The sequence below is a fragment of the Lupinus angustifolius genome, chromosome LG02 (genome assembly GCF_001865875.1).
Source record: "Lupinus angustifolius cultivar Tanjil chromosome LG02, LupAngTanjil_v1.0, whole genome shotgun sequence".
Taxonomy (NCBI): Eukaryota; Viridiplantae; Streptophyta; class Magnoliopsida; order Fabales; family Fabaceae; genus Lupinus; species Lupinus angustifolius.
The window spans coordinates 11,452,485-11,479,841 of record NC_032010.1 but is presented as its reverse complement, the minus strand read 5'-3'; the positions used below and the strand labels follow the sequence as shown (position 1 = coordinate 11,479,841).

Here is a 27,357-nt window from a genome sequence, read left to right as displayed (position 1 = left end):
GTAAGTTCACCCTTTGCTAAGAAATGGTAGCAATGATCTCAATGTTAGCTATTTGTAAACATAAAGGTCACTTCACTAGTTCTGTTTCAGTCTTTGGAGAAAAATGAAGAACGTTTAAAGCAGATGAAGGAGCTCAATGGTGAACTAGAGAAGGACGTTGAGCGAGTTCGTCAAAGAGATGAACTTCTTGCCAAGGTATATATGGGATTTTGTTGATTACATTCTTTGTCTGAATGTCTGGTATGGTATGGTAAGGGATTATAGAGCCATTTGTGCTGTTGTGTAAATTTTTTTGGTGATATGCTATTCTCATCATTTTCTCTTCTCATTTAGCTTGTTTTCTGATCTTTCTGCCTAGTAACTTTTCTCTCCAAGAAGTGTTATTTTTTTAAAATAAAAAAGAAAAATCATGGTTATTTTGTTTTTACAGGCTGAAACCATGAAGAAGAAATTGCCATGGCTTAAGTACGATATGAAGCAATCTGAGTATCTGGAAGCCAAGGAGCGCCAGAAAGATGCAGAAAATGCATTGAAGGAGGCTGCAAAGATATTAAGTGATCTTCAAGAACCTATTAAGTATGATAATGTTTCCTATATTTATACTTATGCTCAACTGTTTAAGTTTCTTATCCCTAGAATGTGAATTGCTAGATGAGAAGTTTGCATATTTTAGCATGAGTGGATGTTGGGGTCTTGACTTTTGATCACACACTTAGTAAATTGGTTGATATAGCCTATAGCGAACTGTACAAGATCAAGTGGTAAATGCTTTTTAATTTGCTCTTATCTCTTTTCCCTTGAAGAAATCTCCTCTCACTCCTTCGTTACATTCATCATCCTCTTTCTCTACTTCATCACTCACTATATTGTCACCTACTCCTGTTTCTTTACCTTCACATGCTACTTCTCATACTCAACCACTCAATTCTACTTCTGCTTCTGTTGAGTCCCCCTCTCCTCATCCCAATTCCACTTCTCATAATTTGTCTCCTTCCACTTCTCATGCTTCTGAAAATCCTGTGTCTCCTTATACCTCTGTTTCTGATTCTTTTGAGGCCACTCCCTTGCCACCTTCTCTAGTTAATATTCACCCTTTGCTCACTAGGTCTAAGTCATCTGCTATTGGTCATCAAACAACTAATTTCCAAATTGAATATTGCCTTTGCTCTAAAGGATCTGGGATCCCTGGATTATTTTCTTGGTGTTGAGATTAAGAAACTTTCTCATGGCTCCTTACTTCTTACTCATCTAAGCACATCATGGACCTACTTGAAAAGGCTCACATGGAAGACATCAAGAGTTTACCAGCATCTATGGTGTGTGAATGCAAGCTCACTAGACATGGCAGTAACTACATAGATAGTCTCTCACCTCTCTCTATAGATCATTAACTGGAGCTTTGCAATATTTAACCACTACTAGACCTGAGCTCTCTTAGCCTTTGTTTGGAAGGGTAGAGTTAGAGAAGAGAGAAAAGAGAGAGAAGTTGAACAGAAATGAGAAATTTATTAAATTTGGTTGAGAAGAGAGAAAGAAGGGAGAGAGGAAAAAAGTGTGTGGCCACAAAATTTCATTCTTTCCAATTATGAGGAGAAAGTGAGAAGAGAAAGAGAACTTTACCCGGACAAGGATATCTTGTCCCAAATGGTGTCCCAAACCATACCAATTGAAAATGTTAATTAAAATTATAACATTTATTTTTAATTAATAATAAAACAACATTTTTCTGTCTCTTTTCTTTAGTTTAGGGACATTTTTATAATTTGAACCACAACATCATCACTCTCTTTTCATTTTCTATCCAACCAAACAAAAGAGAAAGAGAAGAAAATACTTCTTTCTATTCATTTTCTCTCATTCTTATCTTATACAAAACATCACAAAAATTTACTCTATTTCTCCTCTTTCTCTTTCTCACCTTTTTCTTTCTTACCTCTTTCTCTCTTCTTATTTTCTCTTGTAAACCAAATAAAACATTATAGTGAGTAAAATCTGTCAATTCTTATCCCAGCCTCAAGAAGAGCACTGGAAAGAACTCAAGTGGATTCTTAGCTGTCTAAAAGGAACACATGATCATTTATTGTTACCCAGACCTGCATCTAATCAACTTCCTCTTGGTCTGTATGCCTACTCTGATGTGATGCTGACTAGGCTTCTGATCCTGATGGCAGTAAGTCCACATCTGGCTCTAGCATCTACCTTGGCCCTAACCTGGTTTCTGGTGGTCAAAGAAGCAAGAATGAGTTGTTAGGTCTGCAGAAGTAGAGTACATAAGTTGCAAAACTGCTGTTGAAATGATGTGGATACAAAGTTTGCTACAAGAACTTGAGTTAAAGGCTACAACTCCTATTATCTACTATTATAACCTAAGTACAGTGATGCTATCTAGAAATCCTGTTCTACATTAAAAAACAAAACACAGGCTTGTTTTGGGTTAGGGAGAAAGTCATAAGCAAGAGAAGCATGTACCAAGTGAGCAGCAAGTAGCAGATATACTAAATAAGGCATTTTCAAACACAAGATTCACTATACTAAACCAAATGTCACAGATCAAAATCAAGCTCATCCATTCAGTAACCCTCAACTTGAGATCCACCCCTCAGTTTCAAGGGGGAATATTACAGTGTAGTTATATTGTGTGTTAGTTAAGTGGTGATAACTCTAGTCCTTATTGAGGCTCAGCTTATATGCCAGATGTCATCTCATTAAGCTATCTCTATATAAAGAGATGTACCCTTCTGTAATCATGGTAACAATCAACAGAAAACATATTCAGTTATTTTTTGCTACCTCTTTTTCTTTCTTACCTCTTTCTCTCTTCTTATTTTCTCTTGTAAACCAAATAAAGCATTATAGTGAGTAAAATCTGTCAATTCTTATCCTAGCCTCAAGAAGAGCACTGGAAAGAACTCAAGTGGATTCTTAGCTATCTAAAAGGAACACAGGATCATTTATTGTTACCTAGACCTGCATCTAAATTAGGGGGAGCCACACAAGGATGTTAAAGCGTAGAGTCAACCTTCAGAAAGGTAGGGTAGGATTGTAGAAGCGATGAAGCATAACACGAAGGGTAGCTCCACTTAAAATACAAAGTTACATTAAAAAAAGACACACATATATATGTATATACCTAAAACAATAACATAGATAAGAACTTAGAAAATCATAAATAATAAGTCGAATAATATTATACTGACAAATCAAAAGCACACCAAAATAGTAATAAGACTCATAAGCCATAACTCCTAACTCTATACTCTAGACATCTAATCAAGCAAATTGTTCAAGCCATAATCATAATAGTCATCTCATCTTCATCACCATCATTGTCGAAGTTAGGAATATCCAAATGATCTAAATTAGGATTCTCAATATCTTCTAGAGATGTACCAACAACATCATTAACATATGCATCTTGTCTAATTTGAAAAAATTCTTCATCATTTGAAGCATCCATAAAATTTGAATTTTCTTTATTTTCCACAATCCAATCATCATCAAAATCAACATCATCCATGCTATACTCATTTGCTTTCCTGAACTTCTTTGCCAATTTTGAATTAGCCATCATATAAACAACATCATTTAGGGTCATTTGCATCAAACGATTTCTTCTCTTAGTGTGGACCTCAATAATTCCAACTTTAATTAAAACATAGTACTAAATAATTTTAAGAATAGAATACAAAATACAAGGGTGAAATTTTACCGTCTCAAAGGCATTCCAATTCCTCTCACAGCTGGAGGAATTAAATGTTAAGCTTAACACACGGATGGTAAAATTTTGCAATTCAGGATGTTCATCACCATAAGATTCCCACCATTGAGCTGGAGTTTTGGTTTTAACTCCAGCCATGGCTATTGGACTTCCAAAGAACTTTGCCTTGTTTTTAAAATCCTGAAGTGGATCATCAATGTTGCCTATTTCTTCCATATTTCCTACCATCCTTGTAAGACAATCATACAACCCCCTTTTAACTTCAACATCAACTTTAAAATTAGGATCATAATTTAATTTTGGGTTAAGGTAGTAGCCTGCAGCATGTAGAGGCCTATGTAGTTGGTTGTCCCATATTTGATTAATGATTTCCCATATTGGCAAATAACTAAGTAATGAAAAACATGAATTACATTTCAGCATTATGGGCATTTTACAAGAAAAAGCAACTTACAGTAAATAAAATGGTATAAATTGGCAAAATTTACCACTTTTTAACATCATTGAAGGCAATTTCTATATTCTCTTTAGCTTGACCATTGCTTCATAAATGAAGCCCATAGCAAGCTTCTCATTTGAATCCACTAATCGAAGCACTTTGATAAGTGGATAAGCACCCTTCAAGCAAACTACAATGTTGTTCCAAAACTCTTTATCTATGACCACATTCTCAACGAATCTCCCATCTTTGGTCTTTGCACATTGACTTGATGTCCATTCATTGGATGTGAACATCCTTATTAATGCTTGCTTGTTATCAACCAAGCAACCCAAAGTCAAATAAGAAGTGACAAAACGTGTGGCTGCAGATCTAATCAAATTTGTCCTCTTAGTATGATAATGCAATAAAGATATAAGAGAAGTCCTTGAATAGATGTAGGTAGTAAACTTTTTACCATGTTCATTTGTCTCCTTATGGATAGGTATCTTCTTCTCAAAATCCTCCAACATTAAGTCAATGCAGTGAACAACACAAGTGTCCAATATAACTTCATCCTCTTCCTCATCAATAACTCTCCAACTGTTTCCTTAGGACTGTTTACCAAAAAATTCAGTATAGTCTTCCTCCTATTATTAGTCCAACCATCCGTCATTATGGTGCATTCCACTTTCTTCCAAAAGGCTTTTATGTTCCTCCATAGCAAGCTTGGTAGAATTAACTTGTTGCTTCAAATACTTGAATCTAATATCATGATAGGACATGTCTTGAATCCTATACCATCCTTAACAACTACTTCAAACATTTTCTTAAACTCATCACTGTTTGCCACATTGAAGGCTATAGCATTCTTTAACAATTTCTTGGCATGCTTCTTCCCTCAAATTCTTCTTGAATATGGAGTTAATGGTGGGTTGACTGCTCACTCCCCTTCTCTTGAAAAGCTCAATAGGAGTCTCAATTGTTTCTTCTCTTTTTCTTTTTTCAGCCCCCTCTTCAACATCATCTCCTCCTTGATAATGATTTTTCTGCAATGAGGACACAATTGCAAACATCTCTCTCCTAACTTCATTATTGACATTTTTGCAAGGTTCAACATCCTTCTGGGTTCCAACCAAATGATGTTTCAATCTGTAAATACCACCATTAAATATCTTTGTACAATATTTGCATTGAATTTTTCTTATACTCCCATCAATAGAAATACCATGTTTCCGCCCCACATCATTCCTAATTCCTTTAGTATTATTTAGCCCCTTCCCATTTCCTGGAACAATAGTGACAGTTGGCATGACTTGTTAAAAAACAGAGGGAAAAGATAGAAAAGAGGGGGTTGGAAAAACAGTAATGTTTTTGGGAAGAAACGAAAAGGTTTTGGGTGAAAGAGCATAGCCTTGTTGTTGTTGTGCGATTTGAGAAGAAGAGAGGAATGAAGAATAGTGCAACATGATTTTTTTATAGAAATGAGTGAATGAATTTTTGATAAAATGCAAAGTTTTCACCATGTGGCAGCAACTGTGTAGAAAGTGATGAGAAGTTTCTGATTTGGATGGCTGAAGAAGAAAGGGTTGGGCTTAAAATTAGGTCAAAATTAGGTTAAAAATGGGTTGGACTAGAACCCGGGTCAACAAACCTGAAACTGCAGAAGACATTTGAAACGATTGTCTTCTTCCAACTCGAAAATGCGCAGCGATTTTGCGATTCGACGCTCCAACACGTCGTTCCGCCATTGGTTCGCTTTTCTGCTCGTTTCAACACGATTTTCACCGCGAAATGCGTTGAATTGTGCAATTCAACGCTTTGGAGCGCGCTTTTCCTAACCATGGAGTCACATTCAAATCATGGAATATATTGAAGATTGGTTAGGAAACTGAGCTACACCATAGTAGCTAGTCTACACCATGTGAAGAACAATGAGATTCAGTAAATTAAAGGATTCTAGTAAAGTTCTTGTCTGTGAAGGCAAAGGTTACACTTGTATTCTTGGATGCTCAGATGCTGATTGGACAAGTTTTCCCATGATAGAAGATCCACTTTTGGCTGTGTATTCATTTGGGATAATTGAATATTGTGGGAGAGGAAAAGTAAGAAACAATGTGATTGCTACATTAAGTGCTAAACCAGAATATTTGGCCATGGCCTTCGCCGCTTGCAAACTCATTTTTTAAAAACGAACTGAGTTATAAGGATTATATTCAGATAGACTACTAACGGGGAGTGTTGGAATCTATGTAATTGATTTATGGAATTTTTGTATGGCAAATCAAATTTTGTAGGTTAGGTAATCCTTTGCATCTATTTGTAACCCTATATAAACTGACCTCCATCGTGTAGTTGAAACACATTTTTTTCATGTCGATCTTCTCTCGGTTTACTCTTAATTGAAATATTTGAAGTTGCTTATTGAGTGATTTGAATTATTTTCTTTAATATTATGGTAGTAATATTGTAATATTTATCCGGGGTCTTGTTATCTTAAGAGACCCCACAACTGTATTTTAATAACAGCAAAAACTTAACCCCTAACAACACACTAGGTGGGATCATACTCCTTATCCCCCAACTGTATTATTATTGCTAAATCGTGAACATGTCATTGTGTGGCGATGACCTTGTTTATTGTTAAGATCTCATTAATAGATTACAATCCATCTCTTTGTTGTAGGAAACAGAAAAAAGAGAGGGATGCATTAGATGCAAAATGTCGAAAAGTTATGAGCTGCATAGCTGAGAATGCCAGGAAGCGAACAGAACACGTGGAAAAAGAGAATCTTTTGGTAATTTGCTCTTTGATTTGGTAATTAGAATTTAAAGTTTTTAATCTGTATCGGTACCTTTTCCAAATTCACTTGTTTGTCTCAAAATTATCATTTGGCAAAAAGGCTACTGTGCTTTGTGATTTTATGTTGTACATTATGACAAGAACTTGGAGTCTTCTGTGATTGTGATATCTAATTATCAATTTATAGGAGGTTGAATTACAAGGAAAGTACAAAAACATGGAAGAATTAAGGAGAGGGGTAGAAAGTCGACAAGAAAGACTTCATAAAGCTAGGGAGGAACTTGCTGCTGCTGAACTTGAACTTGAGAATGTGCGACCTTATGAAGCTTTTCAGGATGAACTTGTAAGTGATCTTTTAGTTACTAGTTATATGGTATGTCCTTAATAATTTACATGTTTTAGCTTGAAAAGTTCTAAGATTGTAAGCATTATTATATAAAATATGTAAACAGAGAGAGAATTAGAAGATTGTTTAGATAATTAGATGATTTTATATCTGATTAGGATTAAATATATGATTATCAAATGATGGCATATATTTATCTTTATGCTTTTATTCCCTAAAATTAAGGGATTGTGTTATCTATTCATGTCCCTTTCAAGTTAGTATTGCAACTGACATCTTGTGGGTCTGACAAAAAAAATCCTAATTGTTTCGCTACCCTAGACGTCCCATCAACTAGCCACTATCAAGGCTGGTTTGTCGGCCTTGGCTAAACACTTCCCTTATTCTTTATCCAGTAACCCTTTGAGTAGTTGAGTTGTTCAGCGACTCTGTCATGGATGTCTACCGATACTCAACCCCAATTCTTACGGTGATTTAAGGATGTAACAACTATTCCAAAAAATGAAGCAATGCTACAATTCGCTTTTTCAAGGAGTACTCATCAGATTGTTTTGTCTAAAAATTAATACAAGGCGTATTTACAGTTTAAGGTGACACAACAAACCTCATCATTCGTAACCACTATGACTTACACCGATAATTCATGTGTTTGTCTCTCAATCATTTCTAGTCGTATCCTGGATATTGGATTCTAGTGCTTCAGATCATATAGTTGGTAACTTTTTTCTTTTCTCAAAATTATCACAACCTAAAATACCATGATAAACCATTTTTGCTAATGGTTCTATAGTCAAAGCTACTAGTATTGATTAAGCCCCACCTTTTTTCTAAAATTTAAATTCAGTTTTATTCAGACCTGATTGTCCTCTTAAAAGTACGAGTGAGATAAGATAATGAACCGAGACCAAATTGTAGGGATAACTAGGTATGAGTAAAACAAAATTTAAATTGAAGTAGGGAAAATGTGTGACTTGACCAATGCTAGTAGCTTTGACACTAGAGTCATTAGCATGAGTGGTACATTGTAGTATTTTGGGATGTGATAATTTTAAGAAAAGAGAGATGTTACCGACTATATGATTTGAAGCACCTTAATCCAAAATCCTGGATCCAATAGGAGCTGATTGAGAGAGACAAACCGTAAAAGTACAAGTATAGGTCATAGTGACTATGAATGATGAGTTTTGTTGTGTCGTCTTGAACTGCAACTATTCCTTATATTTATTGTTCGACAAAAGAATTTGACGAGTGCTCCTTGCAAAAGCAACTTGTGAAATTGCTTTGTGTTTTTTCGTATTTTTATGGAGTATTTGTCGCTTCACTCGGTCACCAGAACATTTGGAATTGAGTGCTGATGGACAGCCGTGACAGAATTGCTGAACAACAGGACTACTCAAAGAGTTATTGAACAGAAGAGAAGAAGGGGAGAATTTGGTCAGAGATGACGATGCAACCTTGTTAGTGGCTAGGATAGTAGAACGATTATGACTTCCTCATTTTTTTGTCAGGTCCATAGGATGAGAGCTCTGATTCCAACTTGAAAGGGACTAATTGTGTATCTTAATTGCTTGAGTGATTTGTATACATCCATTCTTTTCCATTTGTATTAGAAGAGTCCATACACCATTCCTTTAATTTTAGGAAAATAAAATCCGAAAGATAAATACATGTTATGATTTGATAATCATATATATAATCCTAGTCAAATATAGAATCTTCTGATTATCTCAACAATCTTCTATTTATTCCACTAGTCTCAACAATGTCTTAGTATCCTCTAGATATTCTGTATAAGATAATTTAAGATATTCTAATACACATTCATATATGGTTTTGTGCATTGGTACACATCTCAGGCCAGCTCTATTTTCAAATGTCTTGCATACTGACATACATGTTTTCTGAATTGGTACCTGAAATGTCGTTTGAGTGTCTGGCTATCCCTATTCCCTAAATAAATTAAATTTTAGCATACACTATGGGCTTTTTGGCCTATTATGCATTTATTTGGAGCATACCTTATATTAAAGTGTATTTCTTTTCCACCAGAAAAGACTAAAAGATGAATATTTGGAGTTGGATTCTTCTGCAAGACAAGTGAGGCAGAGTAAGTCCCAAGTGGAAAACGAAATGAGGCATAAGAGGTCATCCTTGATGCAGTGTAAAGAGAGGTAGGAGCAAGATTAAAGATGAAGTTCTATTGGCATTGGTTGCCATTTGCCAGTACACATTCATGTTTTTCATGTCTCTTTTAATGCAATATTGGCAGGTTGAGAGATATGAATAATAAAAATACGAAGTGTTTGCATTTACTGCAAAAATCTGGGGCTGAAAATATTTTCGAAGCTTATAAATGGGTCCAAGAACATCGCAGTGATTTCAATAAGGAGGTTTATGGCCCGGTCCTTGTTGAGGTAAGCATGCTTATATTCAAGCTTTTGTAGCCTTTTAACTGCTTACTTAATTTCTTTTGGATTGTTGAATTAAACTTAGGTGAATGTCTCAAGTCAGCTTCATGCTGCATTTCTAGAGGGTCAAGTTGCTAATTACATTTGGAAGGTAATCAATGATGTCTTATTGAATTATGTTGCATTTTATTCTGTTAAAAAGAAAATGGGACCTTTTTTTTTTGAATTTTTTTCTTCATGTTGATGCTTTATGCTTTGTTTAATGACACTGTTCTCGATATTTTTCAGTGACTTGTTGGACTTTTATTTACTCAACTATTTGACATATTGAAGTTATGACATTGATAAGAATCATGGTTAATTACACTAGTGGCGGAGCCAAAACTTAAGCAACATGGCCAATATGAAAGAGTAGATGGCTTCTAAATAAAGAAAAAATTAAATGTCCTATATGTAAATTATAGATGTTGAAATGCAAATAGAAATAAGAGAAGTATAAGGGTGACCCAGTGCAGGAGGCCCCACCTAGTGGGTTTGGGGATGGTAGTTGTATGCATGGTAGTTAAGATGGCGATCCCATTCGTAGGATTGCACGACCTTACGATCTTCAAGAGCTAGTCCATGCTCGATCTCAACCAGTGTTTGACCTACATGGAATCGGGTGAAATTGTCGTGTTGGAGCGTAGAGTGATGGAATCGATGAGTCTGCCGGTTCCATCATCAGCATGTTTTGGTCTGCGACCTAGGTTGATTAAAACCCTAAATACATGTATCACTCCTTTGTTTTCTCATTTCTCCTCTATCGATCCAACTCTCCTTTCTTTGTTCTATCTCTTTCTCCACTTTCCATTTCACGGCCTGAGTTTAAATATATCTCCTTTAGCTTTGTTTATTTTCTATGTATTTGTCTCGCTGCAAATTGGGCAAAATGAAGGAGACAGCTCACAACTGCTATTAGGTTTTGATCAAGTTGTTTAAAAGAACGGACCAGGTCAGGCCCATTTCTTGAACACATCACCTTCAGGTTACAAGACAAATAACATTACTATTGTGCCGAGGCTCACCTCTACCCAACAGAAGTATATACACCAAAACGCCTTATATCTTTCAAAAATTCATTATTGATTAATATAAAAGGTTAAAGAATGATGGGCTAAAGTGTAAACCATTAATCAAAATAAACGATTTGGTGGTAACCATGGCATATGTAGGTCATTCCGTCCCTCCACTACTGATTACACTGCAATGGTTAGCCACGGTGGTCAAGTCCACATGAGGGAAACTTGTATATGTAGTAGAACCTACTCAAGGTTCCAGATCAGTTTATAACTGTTAGACTCCCAGAACAGAGTCTCTATCCTATCTCTTTCTGAGTTTTCCTTCATTTTCTTTTGTTTTCTAGCTGATTCTCTGCATCTCTGAACTTAACAATCCTAAATGACATCCACATGGATGAAACTAAGTTCTTAAACTTGCCAAATATTAGGGAATAAGAGTTAGCTAGGAATCTTTTATGATTGTGAGGTGCTGGTCAGCTGTGTCATTGTGAGCTAATCGTTAGCTGTGTTTCAGTTGTAAGCTTACAATTTCAGTTAGTTCAACAACAGTCTAAAGGATCCTCTGATACTTGCAAAGTACTCAATCCTATGGTCTCTCTCTCCAACCAGTCTCCAGCTTCTCCTTTGCCCTTAAGAGGTTTCTGTGGTGCAGATTGGGCATGTGACTGCGATGAAAGGAAGTCTACTTGTGCTTGCTTATTTCTAGGTCCTATTCTTAGTAACTGTGGTCCAAGAAGCAGTCTACTATCTCCAGATCCAGCACAGAGGCTGAGTACAGATTTCTTGCTCTACTGTCTCAGTAATTCCAGTGGATTAAATCTCTATTGAATGAACTAAAGTTCTGTTTTCATGCTCCACTTGTTTAGTGTGATAATTGAAGGACTGTGTCCTTGGCTCATAACCCTGTGCTTCATAAACGAATAAATCAGTTTGACTTATATATGTTCTTTGTCTGAGACAAAGTTCTGTAAAAGGAACCCCTTGTCAAGCACATTCCTGCTGAGTTTCAAACTGCGGATATACATACAAAGCCTTTATCACCTGGGTTTTGTTTCCTTAAAAATAAACTAAAAGTTCTTGATTTTCATACTGTAAAATCCTACCCTGGGTTTCAAGGTGGATTATTCGAGAATAAGAGTTCGCTAGAAATCTTTTATGATTGTAAGCTGCTGGTCAGCTGTGTTTCGCTGTAAGCTAGCAAATTCAGTTAGCTCAATAGTCTTTGTCTCACATACACTGTTAATAGAGTAGCCTATCATTGTAATCGTTAGCTTTCTCAATATAGAAAATATCCAGTTTAGGTTCTCTCTCTTCAAGAGGTAGTTATCTTTACATCAAAAACCACCTACCATCATCAACATGTTCACATTACTGTCATGAGTGGTAGCATGGTTGCTCATTACTCCAAATTAATGTGTTCTGTTGTTGTTGCAATTATGTGCAGTTTGAATTTAGTTTCACTATGCCAGCTTATGATTTATTTGGCTTAGTTGAGTGCTAAAGCAACTTCAGCTGTATTATGTTCATCTCAAGTGTAGTGAACATTTATTTTGGCTCCATTTTTTGGGTTTTCTTTGCTGAAGTTTTTTATTCCAGTGTGTAATTTTTCTCTATTCTGTTCTGTAGCTGAGGGTGAGCCTTGGTGCAATAGTATGATTGTTTGCCCTGTGACCTAGAGGTCATGGGTACAAATAATGAAAACAATCTCTTTGCTTGTGAGGGTAAAGCTTCATACATCTACTGTGTCTAGACCTAACTAGGTGAGAGCCCCTTCTGCACTAGCTACTGACGTCTCCATTGTCATTTGTCTTGACATCTTTATTGTTTTCTTTCTTTTGTTATTTGATCTTTTTTATTTTCCTCTAGAAAAAAATCTATACCTCCATGAGTGAAATCTTCTGGTATAAGTGTAAAAGAATCATAAAGGTCTTATTAATTGTTATACAAAAAACCCTTTATGTGCCTTTACCCAACTACTTAAGTTTTTGGGAGAGTTGGTTCTTGCATGGTACCAAAGCATCTATGACCAGATGGTCATGAGTTCAATCCAATTCGTCCCAATTCTTCTAAATAAATAAAATGTAGTTAAGTTTCAGCACAAGGTATGATGGGCCTGTGCAGTCCCACTTCAAACCCAAAGGGATATTGTGTGAAGGGGCATGCTAGATACATAAAACTATTCACGTGCCTTTGCCCAACAGCTTAAGCTTTTGGGAAAGTTGGTTCTTGACAATAATATCTGTTGTTGGTTATATTGTGTATTCAAATCCAGTCTTTCATAACCCAAGATTCTAGTGACCGGGACCTTCTGGTGAAACATCTGAAGCCGTTTGGTGTCCCAGTTTTAAATTATACTGGTGTTGATGGCCAGCAAAGAGAGCCTTTTGAAATTTCTGAAGATGTAAGTATGGTGTGGCAGTTGTTGTTATTATTATTATTATTATTATTATTATTTTAATTTAGATTTCCATCGAACCAGCCCAACTGTTTTATTATTGTTACTTAATTATTTTACCCAGATGCATGCGCTGGGCATCTACTCCCGATTGGACCAAATATTTGATGCTCCTGGTGCTGTCAAGGAAGTTATGATTGAGCAGTTTATTCTAGATCATTCAGTATGCCTCCTTTGTTTCTTATACAGATCTGTAATTTAAATGTTTACGTTTCAATCATACTTCAAGCTAATGTGATTATGGATGTGGGTCTGTATAATCCAGGTCTATAATTTTAATATTTTCTTCTATTTGTTTGCACTGTAGTATATTGGATCAAAAGAAACTGATCAGAAGGCTGCCGAGGTCCCAAAATTGGGAATTTCTAATTTATGGACACCAGAAAATCACTACCATTGGTCTAAGTCTAGATATGGTAATCATATCTCAGCAGTCGTTGATCAAGTTGGACGCCCACAACTTTTATTGACCAGTATGCCATTCTGAAACCTTGTCAAATCAAACAACATGGGAATGTTGCTGTTTTAGTTCTAAGTGTTAACTGCTGATGACTTATTGCTTTCTCTCTTACTTCTATTATGCTATTTAGATTTGGATGTGGGAGAAATTGAGAAGCTGAGTTCCCAAGAAAGAGAGCTTGAAGAATCTATAGCAACTTTGGAGGAAAATGTTAAAAGGTTTCAAGAAAAGGAAAGAAGCTTACTGAATCAAGCAGCTAGTCGTCGTAAACAGTGGGTAAGCTGCATAAAATTCGCTTCCTTTAATCACCAAATTCCAGTTTCTCCGTCTCAGTGTAACTGTTTATCCTAATGGCTCAATGTGCTTTGATTAGAGTTTTGAATTTAACCTAAGCTGAGTTTGTTGAAGAAACTTGTGTTCCTACAGTTTAAAATATTCTTATTCATCATATCATAAACTTCTTAGGAGGATATAAGCATTACAGCAAAGAATGAGAAAAGCAAACGTAAAGCGATCACTGAACGTATTGGTAAGTAAAACTGTTAAACAATATTGGAAGATAATGAAAACTGTGGATCAACTGTTTACTTTGCTCTTCACTGAATATCTTGTTTTTTAATCTTTAGCACAGAAGAGATTGTTATTGGAATCGAAGGAGAAGGAGGATAATATTGATACTCTGATGGCTAAGCTTTTTGATCAAGCTTCAAACTATAAAATTGAACGATTCCATAATGCAATGAAAATTAAGGTATCTATGTTCTTTTGCTGCTTCTTCATATATTGTGTGCATGCTAAGTTATTGTGATTAGGTTGATATGATCATTTTCACATACTGTTATATTGAACTTTTTTTAAATTTTATTTTTGTTCAAACACAGTGGCTTAATTTCGTTTATGTTGCCGACCCTACATGATTGGAAAAGTCTGAGTGTTATAAATTTTTTTCCGATGTTTTTTGTCTTGTTTATTGTTTAAAATATTGTTTGCTTGATGTTGATCTTCATTTAATTTTTGTCAGGATCTTCTTGTTGAAGCTGTGGGTTACAAAAAGTGTCTTCTTGAACAACGTATGACTTTCTTTGAGCTGGATGCTAAGGTGATCTTAATTTATGCTGCTTATGTCAAAGCAGAAACAGCAGTGAATGTTGTTTTTATAGTGACAGTCTAAATTTATTTTAGCTGGTTTTATTGAGTATAACACTTTGTGTTTGTGCTTCATTTTTGAAATGTATTCTCTGTCTCTCTCCCTCTCATGCTTACATTCTGAATGTTCGAAGATTGGAGAACTGGAGGCCAATTTGAAGCAGTATGAGAATGTTGCTGTGCAAACTTCAACTCACTTTAATAACTGTGAGAAGCTATTTAGTTTTAAATCTCTTTCTGCAAGTTGTAAATTTGTTGTTAATTTTAAATTTATCATTGTGTATTTTGTTAAGGTAAGAAAGAGGCTGAGAATTTTCAACAGCAGCTTACAGATTACTTGAAGCATGCGAAATCAATTGCTAGGCTCACACCTGAGTTGGAGAAGGAATTTCTTGAGGTTTGTGTTAGAAATTGCACGGTGCATTTGTTCTTGTTTTTATTATCTAAGTTGCCATCACCACCTTCATCCCGTAGATGATGCTTCCTAGACATGGTTTTTTTGGGATCCCTATGGTAGATATGTTTGGCATGCTTTGTTGCTTAGCTCTACATCCTACTTTACCTGTTTCGTTCTGTGATGATATCTTATCCTCTTCTTTGTACAATTCTCTTCTCATCTAATATACTTTTTTTTTGTATAACAAAAATAGGCAATATCATATCTTATCTAAATATTGAATATCTAATATGGCTTCAGTGGAAATAGAGGCAGTCCTGGATTGGAACTGCTCTAATACGATCTCAGAGATTGAAGAGTATCAAGTATTCATAAATCAAATGATACACCATGAGCTAGATATATTCACCTATGACCAAAACAGAAAAGAAAAAAACTAGAATAAAACCCCATGTTTTGTAGGATTTCCTATCAGAATAGAAAATACAATTAAATGAGCCTAACACTAGGGATCCAATCTATTACAGAATATTCCCTAAAATAACTGACTGAACACGGATGCCACAATAACAATGCTGTTTGATTCAATTTTATTATGTTATTTGCTTCAAGACTTATACTACTTATTCTATATATGCAGATCTCCTATTATTAGAGATTTAGAGTTTGGAAAAAATATTTCGATATTTTTTTTTAATTTATAGAAGAGGAGTATTATTAGAGGAAATGCCATGGAGGTAAATTTCTTCAGGTTGAACAATCCAAAAGCAAAGGGATGTTGAGTACATATTAATACAGTACAACTTTTCAATCCCAACACATGTCTAACAAGAAAATACACACTAGTTGTAGTTGTAAAACTTGTACTACACTTGTGTTTAAGTTAACATATAATACAACGGAGCATTTACTTAGTGTTTCATCATTTCATTATCATTGAAATACACATATCTGGAATGCTTTGCTTCTCAATAGCTTCTATATAAATGTAAGTACACACTAACAAGATTTGGTTGTTCTCATGTAGATGCCTACTACAATTGAGGAATTGGAAGCAGCTATCCAAGATACCATTTCTCAAGCCAATTCAATCCTTTTTGTCAATCCCAACATATTAGAACAATATGAGCATCGTCAACGGCAGGTACACTTTCCATTCTCATAATTTTCTTTTCATAATAAAACAATGGACATGATTTATGATAGATCATCATGACAATGTTTGATCCATGTAGTAGACCCCACCTGTGGGACTATGGCTTTGTTGTTGTTGGTTGTTGTATTTCCATGTTATTTGTATTTACAGTTACTTCACAGATTGGAGATCTTGCAGCAAAACTTGAAGCCAACAAGAAGGAATCTATGAAGTGTTTAGCTGAACTAAATGACATCAAGGTCAGTTAAGTGTTGGCTTACTTCATGTAGCTAGATTGTTATGTAGTAAATGACTAAGGAATCTAGAATCCATATATAAATGCAACATTTGAATTGATCTTCGCGAAAATATAATCTGATATTGAGGCTATTGTGTGAAGTTGAGCATGTGGCACCTGAAAAATAAAAATAGCCTGCACATTTTGCCATAACTAGCTATGTATTACTACTACCTTTTGGGTGTTTAGGCCAGTTGAAATTATTGGATTTTAGGTAAAGGGTGGAAAAGGAATATTCAAAATAATAAAAATTGTAGTGATATTTAATGTGAATGATATGATGCAAAAGACATAACACTAACCCCTATTTATAGTTTTATACTAGCATAGACTCCTAATTAAATAAGGAAACAAATCATAAAAGATAAGAAGATAAGGTAATCAATCCTAAGAGATCATCTAAGATATCCTAAACTAATCTAAGATATAATCATGATAATACGAGATATTCTCTCAATATTCAAATGTCCCCTATTTATTCTCCAAGAGATAATATAAGATACAACAAGGCCAATGGGTAAAGCACTTGCAGCTCTTATTTTCTTTCTTTCTCCATCTCTGTTTTTCTATGATTGTAATTGGAGCTAGACTCCTTAGTGTTCTTGTTGTTTTCTGCCATTGATATTGGTTCCTATAATTTGGAATCGGAGCTTCTGATGCTATTGTGCCTCTTGATAGTACTATATTGGAAAAGAATGAAAATGTTGGAGCAGAGGATGGAGGACTTTTAGGCTTGTATAAGTCATTAACCATCAGATGGATTATTTTAAAACTAATTCAGATGGCAGCTTAATAAATGTAAATTTAATCCCCAAATTAATTATTTGATTGAACAAAGTGCAAAAGCTACTGTAGATTGCACTGCCTCCATAGTTATGCATCACCTTGATAGAGGAAAGGGCAGCAATTATGAAAGGGAGGTGTGAATCTGAGAGTGAAGGAGTTTCATCTCCCAAGGATATGCTTCCTTTAGATTTCATGTATCCATGAGTGTGGGTAATGGTTCTCGGCTAATGGTTTAACTTTTGGGAGAATACTTGGGTGGGGGTAATGCCCTTCTATCTCTTGCTTTTCCTAGGCTTTATCATGTTTATTCTTTGCACAATGCCTCCATCGTTCACTTCTTTTCATCTACTCTTCATCTTTAACATTTCATTTTCATCTACTCTTCATCCTTGATATATCAGAGTTACACAGTCTGTTTTCATCTTGCTTCCAGTCAGGAATTCATGTCATCTTATTTCCAGTTTATTACTTCTTCTAACAACCTGTCTTTCCTTTGGATAAGCCTGTCTGGAATTCGATTGCTCTATCTGGATCAAATCGTTTGTTTGGACAGCAGTGCTTAACACGATTAGCACTACTGATTTGCTTCAAATTTGAAAATCTTTGACTGCTTTGTCTCCTAGCTATTGTTTATTGTGAAAATCTTGTTCTGAATCTGGTTCTCATTTGTATTAATTGTTCAGAGTCTATCCATCTGTAGAATAACTTTTTTTGGTGTCTTTGGTGAACATTGGCTTTGCCCCTAGGATTTACATTATTTTAGGTGGCTTGCCTCTAGCAAGGAAGCTAATATACTAAGGTGGAGAGTTTAAGGAATGGTGTGATAAGAAGTTTGAGGGTTCGAGTCCCACCCACTACAAAAAGCTTTGGCGACGTGCTTGCTTTGCAGTTCTGTGGACCATTTGGTTGGAAAGGATTGATAGATCTTTTTCAGGGCATTGGTGTCTCTTCAATTCATTTGAGACAGAATGTTTCTCCTAGCCTTTTTGTAGTGCTCTACCCATGAATGATAATTTTGGGATAATATCATTAGAACTGATGGGACGAGTGGAGCCAAAATTGTAGTCTGGAATTGTTAGCATGTAGTTAAAGTGGTTTTGATACTATTTCAAACTTCAAAGAACCAGTTGACCTGGAAAAAAGAATTAAACTTTTGGGTGAGGATTAGAGATTGTAATTTAATATTGAAGCGAATGACTGAATTTGACATCTAAAATATTACATGTCCGAATTTCTTCTATGCATAGTTAATATGAACTACAGTGAGGTGGTCATTTGATTCTTATTCTTCAAGTTTTTATCTTTTGCCTTCTGGGAACCTTTTTTATTTTTTTGGTTGCCTTGAGAATATTGTCTTGAGAAAAGTTGTTTTTTGTAGGGAAAATGGCTGCCAAAACTGAGAAACCTCGTGGCTCAGATAAATGAAACTTTTAGCCATAATTTTCAGGAAATGGCTGTTGCTGGAGAGGTTTCACTAGGTATGTCATATGGTGATTAAAATTAATCTTATTGGGGTTTGTTATCTTTTCATTCACGTGTAATGTTTATTCTCTTCTCAGATGAACATGATATGGACTTTGATCAATTTGGAATACTTATAAAAGTCAAATTCAGGTGACTACAGTTATAGACTGGTTATTTTGTGTATTTCTTTCTCAATAATGTGCTTTTATTAGTCCACTGGCCATTCATTGATGTAACTTCAAGTTGGAGCTACATCCTCTGTCCCAAAGTTTGTACTACTCCTTGTCCCCATTGAGTCTAATATTTCCAGGGTTTTATCCCGGCACTAACATTTTATCTTCCTTGCTATTCATTTTAAATTTGCTGAATGAGGTCACCATTTCCATTGTTGGTTCACTAATTGTGCTTCATACTTGCTCTGTTTTAGATAAAGAGAATCTCATATTTTATTATATTTATATTTAATGGGGCACATGGCTTCGATTGGTCAATAATTGCAAAGGGTACTAACACCCTATTAAAAATAAAGTAATGGATCTGCATAAATAATATATCCTTCCATACATGTGCACTAAGTATTGTAAAATTTGTTTTTGCAATCACATTATATGACAGTAGATATTTTTTTTATATATTTTTATCAGAGAAACCGGACAGCTTCAAAATCTGAGTGCCCATCATCAATCTGGAGGGGTATTACAAACAATTTCTTTCTTATTACATTGATGCTATTAGTAGTTTTCCTCCCTCGCTGAAGCTGTAGTCTGATTTTTAGGAGCGATCAGTTTCAACCATTGTTTATCTTGTTTCTCTTCAAGATCTTACAAACTGCCCATTTAGAGTTGTTGATGAGATAAATCAAGGTTAGTGTTATGGTATGAAGTAGTTTTTTTTGTTGATTGCCTCACATTACATAGCACCAAAATGATCTTCAACTGTATTTTTTTCCCTTTCAGGGATGGACCCAATAAATGAAAGGAAGATGTTCCAGCAACTGGTGAGAGCTGCAAGCAAACCAAATACACCACAGTAAGTGCTGACTACACTTGAATCTGAATATATGAATTACATGTATATTGATGTATGATTTGTATAATATTTATATACACTTGAAGTCTAGTCAATGCCTAAAGTTTAGGGATTGGAATCAACTAACTATGGAAACTAATAATATTCAGATATATAAAAATAATATTCTATTCAATGATATGTTATCTAATAACATCTCAACAATTCCCCTCAAGTTGGTGAATATACATCATATTCATCTACCTTGTCACAAATGTATATAATCCTAGGACCGCATATTGGTTTAGTGAAGATATTGGTAAGTTGATCCTTGGAGCAATCATGGGAAGTCGGCAACACAATTAGGAACCCGATATCATCAGTGAATCATGAACCACTCGAGTCTGCAACACGTGGGTTCTGCTCCAAACTGTGTCTAGCCCTTCCTCTATTCACGATCTAAACCCCGATTCGACTACCATGCTTGGCATACATAGACTTCTCTCTGCTGTTGACCTTTGTCAGCACTAATGTGTTTTGTTCCCTTTTTTATGGTGGCTAACATACAAGGCCTTATGCAGGTGTTTCTTGCTCACCCCAAAGTTGCTACCTGATCTACAATATAGTGACGCTTGCAGTATATTGAATGTAATGACTGGTCCTTGGATTGAGCAAACATCAAAGGGTAACTTCTCATACCAAAAATCTAGTGTTATTATTCTATTTCTTCTGATATTACTCACAGAACATTCAATCATGTATTTTGTGAATCAGTCTGGACTAATGGTGATCGATGGGGTATTATCACTGGACTTGTACAATAGACCAATTTGAGATTTGCTTACCTTTTTTTCATATGTATATTTTTGTGGAGGAAAAAAACACTTTGTATCTGAACCAAAGTGCTCATGTTTCAGTGGTTGCATATGTCCAGTACTGTAAATATCTTATCATAATTTAACCTTTGTTCCAGTAATTCATGTATAACAGTATGGTTATACCCAGCTTCTGGGGCATATTCAAGGAATTTTGTGCAAACCAAGAATTATTGTTAACTTTAATAACTTGTTCATTGTATGGTAGATTTGAAATACTTTTATTTAAGAAATATGAATGGTGGATGATGTAGTGACATTGTATAAATCTTTTACAATGTTAATATATACCTCTTTTTCTCATGTTTTAATAGGTAATGTTTTATTATTAAAATTTTACTCTGAATATGAAAAGTTGCATGTTGATGAAAATGTTAGTTTTTAATTATATGAATAACACAATTTTTTTGGTAACATTATATTTAATGTATTTTTCATACAATTTAAATTTCTAAAAAACTAATTAGTAAAAATATGTTTGAAAATATAATCAACCAGTATATATTATTTATTATTTTAAAATAAAAAGAAATCAATTAAATTTTAAATTGAATTAAAAATAAAAGAGAGAACACAAAAACAGGCTGAAAAAAATGAAGTGTTCATACGTTATTGTTGATCTGTTTTGGGAGGTTGTGAGAAATGAATGGGAGGAGGTGAGTCTAGTTTTGAATCTATAATAACAGTTCCAGGGGTATGAACTTCATCATGGATAGTGGCTTCTGAAGAATCAGATATGTCATAAGAAGACATGGAAGCTCTTGTAATTAGTGGCAGATCAATCTTCATGAAAACAAGGTTCTTTAGCTTGATATTCCCAAAGATGATTTTGTGGACAAGTTTAGACCCTTTCTCCTTCATCTAGTTGATGTAGTACCCAACACCATCTTTTGGACATCCAATAGTTTTAGAGAGGATTTCCAACATATCCACTCATCATCCTGTTGTATTACCTTCTTTTATCACAATTGTCTTCTACAAGTCTCTAACTAGTTTGGGGTAGATGAATTCCTTTTCTCTGAAGAAGGAGCCATCCTACACGCACCAACTTTGGTCATAAGTTGGCAAAATATGCATATAATATCTGCTGTGGAAAAACAATTCAGAATGATTTGAAAGATCATGTTTCAAAGTTTCTAAAAACAAACACAAAGAATAAAGATTACCTATTGGTTTTACTGAGCTAACAAAGAAGTTACAACATTGTCTTTATAGGAGTACAAGAGTTTAAGTGGATTCTATTTTGGTACGTAGGATTTAAACATCTTATGCTCTATTTATAAGGGAGAAAATATATCTTATCCCACAAATTGTGTCACTACATGTACCACAAGCTTATGATTGGTTGAAAAAATATTTTAAGTTAAAAAAAATATACTCTTTATAAGCATACAAGCACTTCCAAAGTGGTTAACTCTAACTCCGACCATTGTTTATTGAAATTGGGGTCATCTAATGAACCTCACCCAATAAAACAATGATCAATATCTAGTGGTGTAATTCTATCTGTGTGACCATCTAGGTATCTCTTGTACATTTACACTATATGAACTAAATATAAATAATATTAAACTACTAGTACATAATCCAACATTATCGGTTTGGAAGCTGAGAATGTGACACGAAGCACTTTCCTTACTTCCTTTTCAGACAGGTATACATGTTTATTCTCTTAAGTTTTACTGGTTAGCACATAATGTTTTTTTTGCCATATTAGCGGGCGAAAGGCTCAGAACTTGAACTTAGACATAAAACATTTTTTAAGCAAAATTCAATTTCAAACAAATAAAAAAATCATCGCGAAATATTATGCATGTTAAAATTTCTCTTAATAAACATAAATCTTTCTTCGCCCGAAAGTTTTGTAAATATATCAGCCCATTGAAAATCCATAAATATTAGCTCAAAAATATCTTTTGAAACTTAATCTCAAATAAAATGATTAATTTTTTTTATAGAGATCCACTTACTCCATTACTCCAAAAGTTAGTGGAAATTTTTTACTTCACATCCTAGTTACCCATTCTTAAAAAATTCAATGATTTGAATTAGTGAATAGATCTAAACCATTTGATTTCTCAAGAATAAATGGTTAAGATGTAAAATAATTTTTTCCACCTACTCTTCGAGTAAGTGGATCCACCTCCTTTTTATATATGTTCTGCTTTATATGTTTTGCTGGATCTTTTAGAAAAATTATCAGCACATGTTATCACACCAAACTGAAATAATATTATCAAAGATAGAATAATATTCTAATTAATACTTTATCCATAGTAATTGTACTTTGCCTTTTGCATGACCTAGATATCATATTTGCATCATTGTAGTGACATACTCTCTTCTTTTATATTTTGTTTCCATCAAAATCAGCATCATAGAAATCAACTAACCTGGAATCTTTAGATTTCTCATATAGTAGGCCAACGTTAGGAGTACCAATAAGATATTTGAAAATTAAAATAGCCTTAAGGTGATACTTTCTAGGATTTGCTTGAAATTTAGCACAGAGACACATTGAATTGGATATCTAGTCTACTAGCAATTAAGCATATAAGAAATTATCATATCTCTATAAGTAGTTTGGTCTATTTTTTTACATTCCTCATATTTGTTCAGTACAACAAATGAATGCTTAAGTGTGATCATATGCTTAGAACTTCTTTATCAGCTCCTTAGTGTATTTCTGCATATAGATGTAGATCTCATCATTTGTCTGATTCATTTGCAAGTCAAGGAAAAAGTTGATCTTTCCATGTTAACTCATTTCAAATTCTTTTTGCATAAGCATAGAAATTCCTTAACGAGATTTTCATTTGAAACACAAAAAATAATAATATCTACATAATTTTTTACAATAAATTAAATCATTATTTTCGACAATGTTGTTGTAAACCTTTGGGATTCTTTACGAGTTGATGAAAGGTTATGTAGAACAATAGTTCAATCTATAATCAAATAGGTGTGATAGCCTAGTGGAAGTTATGCTGCTTGCTAAGTACTACTCATTCCTAAATTCAGATATTTTGGAAATATCTTTCATATATCTTTGAGGAACTGGACTTATTAATTATATTCTGGAGCAACTAGTCTTGTTGATTATATCATCATTGAACAATTAGTCTTGTTTTATTTCTTATCAATTTACCTTCCTTATCTAACTTGTTAATGAAAATCATTGTGTTCCACTTTCCTTTGGGTTTGGGAATCAATCCTCTTATCTGGGAGAGCTTTTCTTGTATAACCAAGATCTAGCTTTCATCAAGTAAGGTTTCACCAACCTTCTTATGCTGATATTGTGTTATTCATGCTATATTGTTGATGTCTCTACAAATTCTTCTGTAACGATAACATTTTCTGGATGATAGACCTTGTATTTTCAATATATCTTCTCATTATCTTCAGACGCATTTTCACTTGTCTGTTGTTCAGATATGTTTGCTTTTTACTTGTATGAGGAGAATTCTTCTCCATATTTATGTTCAATACATGCCGGATCATCTTGATCATCTAATAATTCCTTAGTAATCCTAAAATCAAATTAATTTTAAAATGTACTGACTCTATTACTATATAGGTTCTATAGTTTAAAACTGTGTAGTTTATGATTAATTAAGAACAAAAATCCTTCATCTGCTTTTTAATCAAAATTTTCAAGGTGATCTTTAGTAATCAAGATATAACATTCTAAACCACGAGCATGGAAATAAGATATATTAGATTTTATACCTTTTCATGATTCATATGTCGTAAATTGTTACTGTTTAACCGCGAAATCGATTGAACCGAACCATATCAAATCATTCGTGGTTCGGTTCAATTATTTTTTTAAGTAATCATTTATGTTCGGTTCAGTTCATGGTTTTAGAAATTTAGGAACCGTTGGAACCGAACCGAACCACATATTAAAAAAGTATATCCTAGAAATTTTTTTAACCAATTTTGTGGCTTAAATTATCAATTTTTATGTGATTTATAATGTTACATATGTTACTAAATTGTTATTATATTATTGTTGTATATCTTACTAATTGCGAATTGTAATATTATATATTTTACTAAATTGTTATGTATGTTACTAAATTATTATATATGTTACTAATTATAAATTGTATTATTGAATATGTGGTCATTCGTTTTTTCTTCCTAAATTACATAATTGTTATATATGTTATTAAAAAACAATTAAGAGTTTCAATTTTTTTACTGATAATAGTAGTAGTGTTTTTTATTTTATAGACATGCAATTTTTTCTTGCAATAAATTTTGAACTTTCAATTTATGGAATTAAAAAAAACCATAAAAACCATGAAATCGAACCCTTCATGAACAATTTGGATCAATTCTTACAATAATTTGCAGTTAATTGAGGCGAACCGAACCATTTCTTTGTGGTCGGTTTGGCCAATGAATTGCACTAAAAACCGAACTGACAATCAAACTTTTACACCCCTAATTCATATGAAGTTTTTTGGTACTACTAAGGGTATCCCCTCACTTTTTTAGGGTACACATCTGCTGTCTTATACTTTGTGTCACTCCATGTCTCATGAGCATGTGATTGGTCAGAAAAAATATATTTAAGTTAAAATTTAATTATTAAATATTTTTATGACCAATCATAAGCTTATAGTACATGGTGTAATACAAAGTGTATGATAGGAGATGTGTTCCCCTTTTTTAAGTAAAGAACTAATACTTTCAAAGTGTATAACTGTCTCTTCAAACAAATGTTGCTCTCAGAAATCGAATATTTGATTTTTGGTCATCTTAGGGATCTCTTACCAAAATTATGTTATGCACATAGCATGCATTATCCGTAACTTGTACACAGAGATATTTAGGCAATTTGTTAACATTGATTTGCATATTTCTAGAAGTGATTTTTAACCTTCTACGTTATTTCATGTTTTCTAAGTAATCAATGACTATATATTTAATATAGTTGGAAGAGACATTTCTTGGAAATCAAACAAGTAGACTATTATATTCACAATTGAATTTGAGATTTTAGCACTAGCTAGATCTAGTAAAGAAGCTTGCTTACAAATATTTATTTATGGAACCATTATTACAATGATGAGAAACAACATACATCACAACCGATTTAGTGATTTTGATTGTTGATTATGTTGGCAATAAATTAGAAAATGTTGGCATTTAGTATGGAGAATGATGTAAAACATTAATTACATAAAATAAAATGTTTGTTGAAGAATTTAACTTCATCCTCACCTCTAGCCTTATATCTTTAATGCATTACACTCAATATGGCCTCCTAAAATCCAAAATGAGGGAATATTATTCAATTAATATTTCATTATATTTTTTGTAACTTATCCAAAAAATTCAAACTAATATGTTTTGTTTATGACATAAAAAATAGAATTGTGCATTAAGTTTCCAATATAATATGTTCAATGAATCACACACGTTATGAAATTTTTGTTTATAAATCATCCATTATATTTTTATCGGGTTCGAACAAGATAAAATATAAATATAATCAATTATTAATATTCTACAAGTTTATTAGTTATAATTATGTAGATTTACATCTAAAATGAGCATTGCCTAAAATTAAGAAAACGTAAATAATTTAAATAAAATATAAATCAAATCAAATAAAAAATAGTTTTTTTTCTTACTCCATAAATGTGTGTGGAATAATAATATGATTGCAAAATAAATATAACAATAGTATGGGTATAATGCTAATTTTATTCATTTATGAAAATAAAATCAATTCTTAAAGATATAAATAATTAATTATAGAGATTCTAATATTTTTGTGATTTGAACACATTTGTAAGAATTAACTAATATATATATATATATATCAATTACTTTAATATAACACATTTCACAAAGATGCAAAAGTTTAATTACTAATTAATTTATATAATAATTATAACTATTTGTAATCAATAAATGACGTCCTATTCACTAATGTGGTAGATTACATCAAATAAATATACAAAATAAAAGTACGAAAATCAAATTAATATCGCATGGTTACATGGTTGATTTTCTGACATAAATAGATGACTGTGTTATTTAATCTGGATTGAGAATTAACTAATTTAATTTTTTGAAGTGCGATGATTATTTATTTATATAGTTTTTGTTGTCTCATTCAAATATATACATCAATGGACTCGTGCAATTTTAAGAGGATTTTTATACTAATTTTGAGGAAGATATAATATTTTTTATAGTTTTATATTCTAATATTTAGATCAATTGACTCATCCTTTCAATTTATATATACATCATTGCTTTAATATATACATCAATTAATTTAATATTTTGATTGTTACAATCTAATAAAGATGAAAGAGAAAATCCTAAAATAAAATCATAAATGAAATCTCAAAATTAATTGTGAGGAACAAATGTTTAATTTTTAGAAAATGGAATAAAAGAAAACAACATTTAAAGACAATTAAAATATACATGTTTAACAATTAAACATGCCAAATAATTTATGATGAGAATGAATCTTAACCTGCTAATTTTTTATGTATATCATAAACTGTACATGTATAAATTTGTTTGAATAAAAATGCCAAAAAATAAAGT

At 33.3% G+C, this 27,357-nt stretch overlaps 1 protein-coding gene across 5 annotated transcripts in view; it reads left to right on the top strand.

Moving 5' to 3' along the window:
* LOC109335773 (structural maintenance of chromosomes protein 5) overlaps nucleotides 1-20,959 on the top strand; it is a 31,992-nt gene extending 11,033 nt beyond the window's left edge. For 2 of the 5 annotated variants that reach the window (XM_019571968.1, XM_019571950.1), the window contains 23 exons: nucleotides 6,823-6,934; nucleotides 7,127-7,282; nucleotides 9,335-9,456; nucleotides 9,555-9,699; nucleotides 9,779-9,844; nucleotides 13,024-13,152; nucleotides 13,271-13,369; nucleotides 13,514-13,679; nucleotides 13,797-13,942; nucleotides 14,132-14,195; nucleotides 14,293-14,417; nucleotides 14,688-14,765; nucleotides 14,947-15,019; nucleotides 15,106-15,209; nucleotides 16,237-16,353; nucleotides 16,527-16,604; nucleotides 18,807-18,906; nucleotides 18,988-19,042; nucleotides 19,537-19,585; nucleotides 19,668-19,755; nucleotides 19,849-19,921; nucleotides 20,482-20,585; nucleotides 20,675-20,959. In XM_019571968.1, coding sequence (XP_019427513.1) covers nucleotides 6,823-6,934; nucleotides 7,127-7,282; nucleotides 9,335-9,456; nucleotides 9,555-9,699; nucleotides 9,779-9,844; nucleotides 13,024-13,152; nucleotides 13,271-13,369; nucleotides 13,514-13,679; nucleotides 13,797-13,942; nucleotides 14,132-14,195; nucleotides 14,293-14,417; nucleotides 14,688-14,765; nucleotides 14,947-15,019; nucleotides 15,106-15,209; nucleotides 16,237-16,353; nucleotides 16,527-16,604; nucleotides 18,807-18,906; nucleotides 18,988-19,042; nucleotides 19,537-19,585; nucleotides 19,668-19,755; nucleotides 19,849-19,921; nucleotides 20,482-20,585; nucleotides 20,675-20,724 — 2,299 coding nt within the window. In that variant the 3' untranslated portion in view covers nucleotides 20,725-20,959. The remainder of the gene's footprint in view (nucleotides 1-6,822; nucleotides 6,935-7,126; nucleotides 7,283-9,334; nucleotides 9,457-9,554; nucleotides 9,700-9,778; nucleotides 9,845-13,023; nucleotides 13,153-13,270; nucleotides 13,370-13,513; nucleotides 13,680-13,796; nucleotides 13,943-14,131; nucleotides 14,196-14,292; nucleotides 14,418-14,687; nucleotides 14,766-14,946; nucleotides 15,020-15,105; nucleotides 15,210-16,236; nucleotides 16,354-16,526; nucleotides 16,605-18,806; nucleotides 18,907-18,987; nucleotides 19,043-19,536; nucleotides 19,586-19,667; nucleotides 19,756-19,848; nucleotides 19,922-20,481; nucleotides 20,586-20,674) is intronic. The other 3 variants (XM_019571959.1, XM_019571973.1, XM_019571979.1) reach the window with 3 other exon arrangements.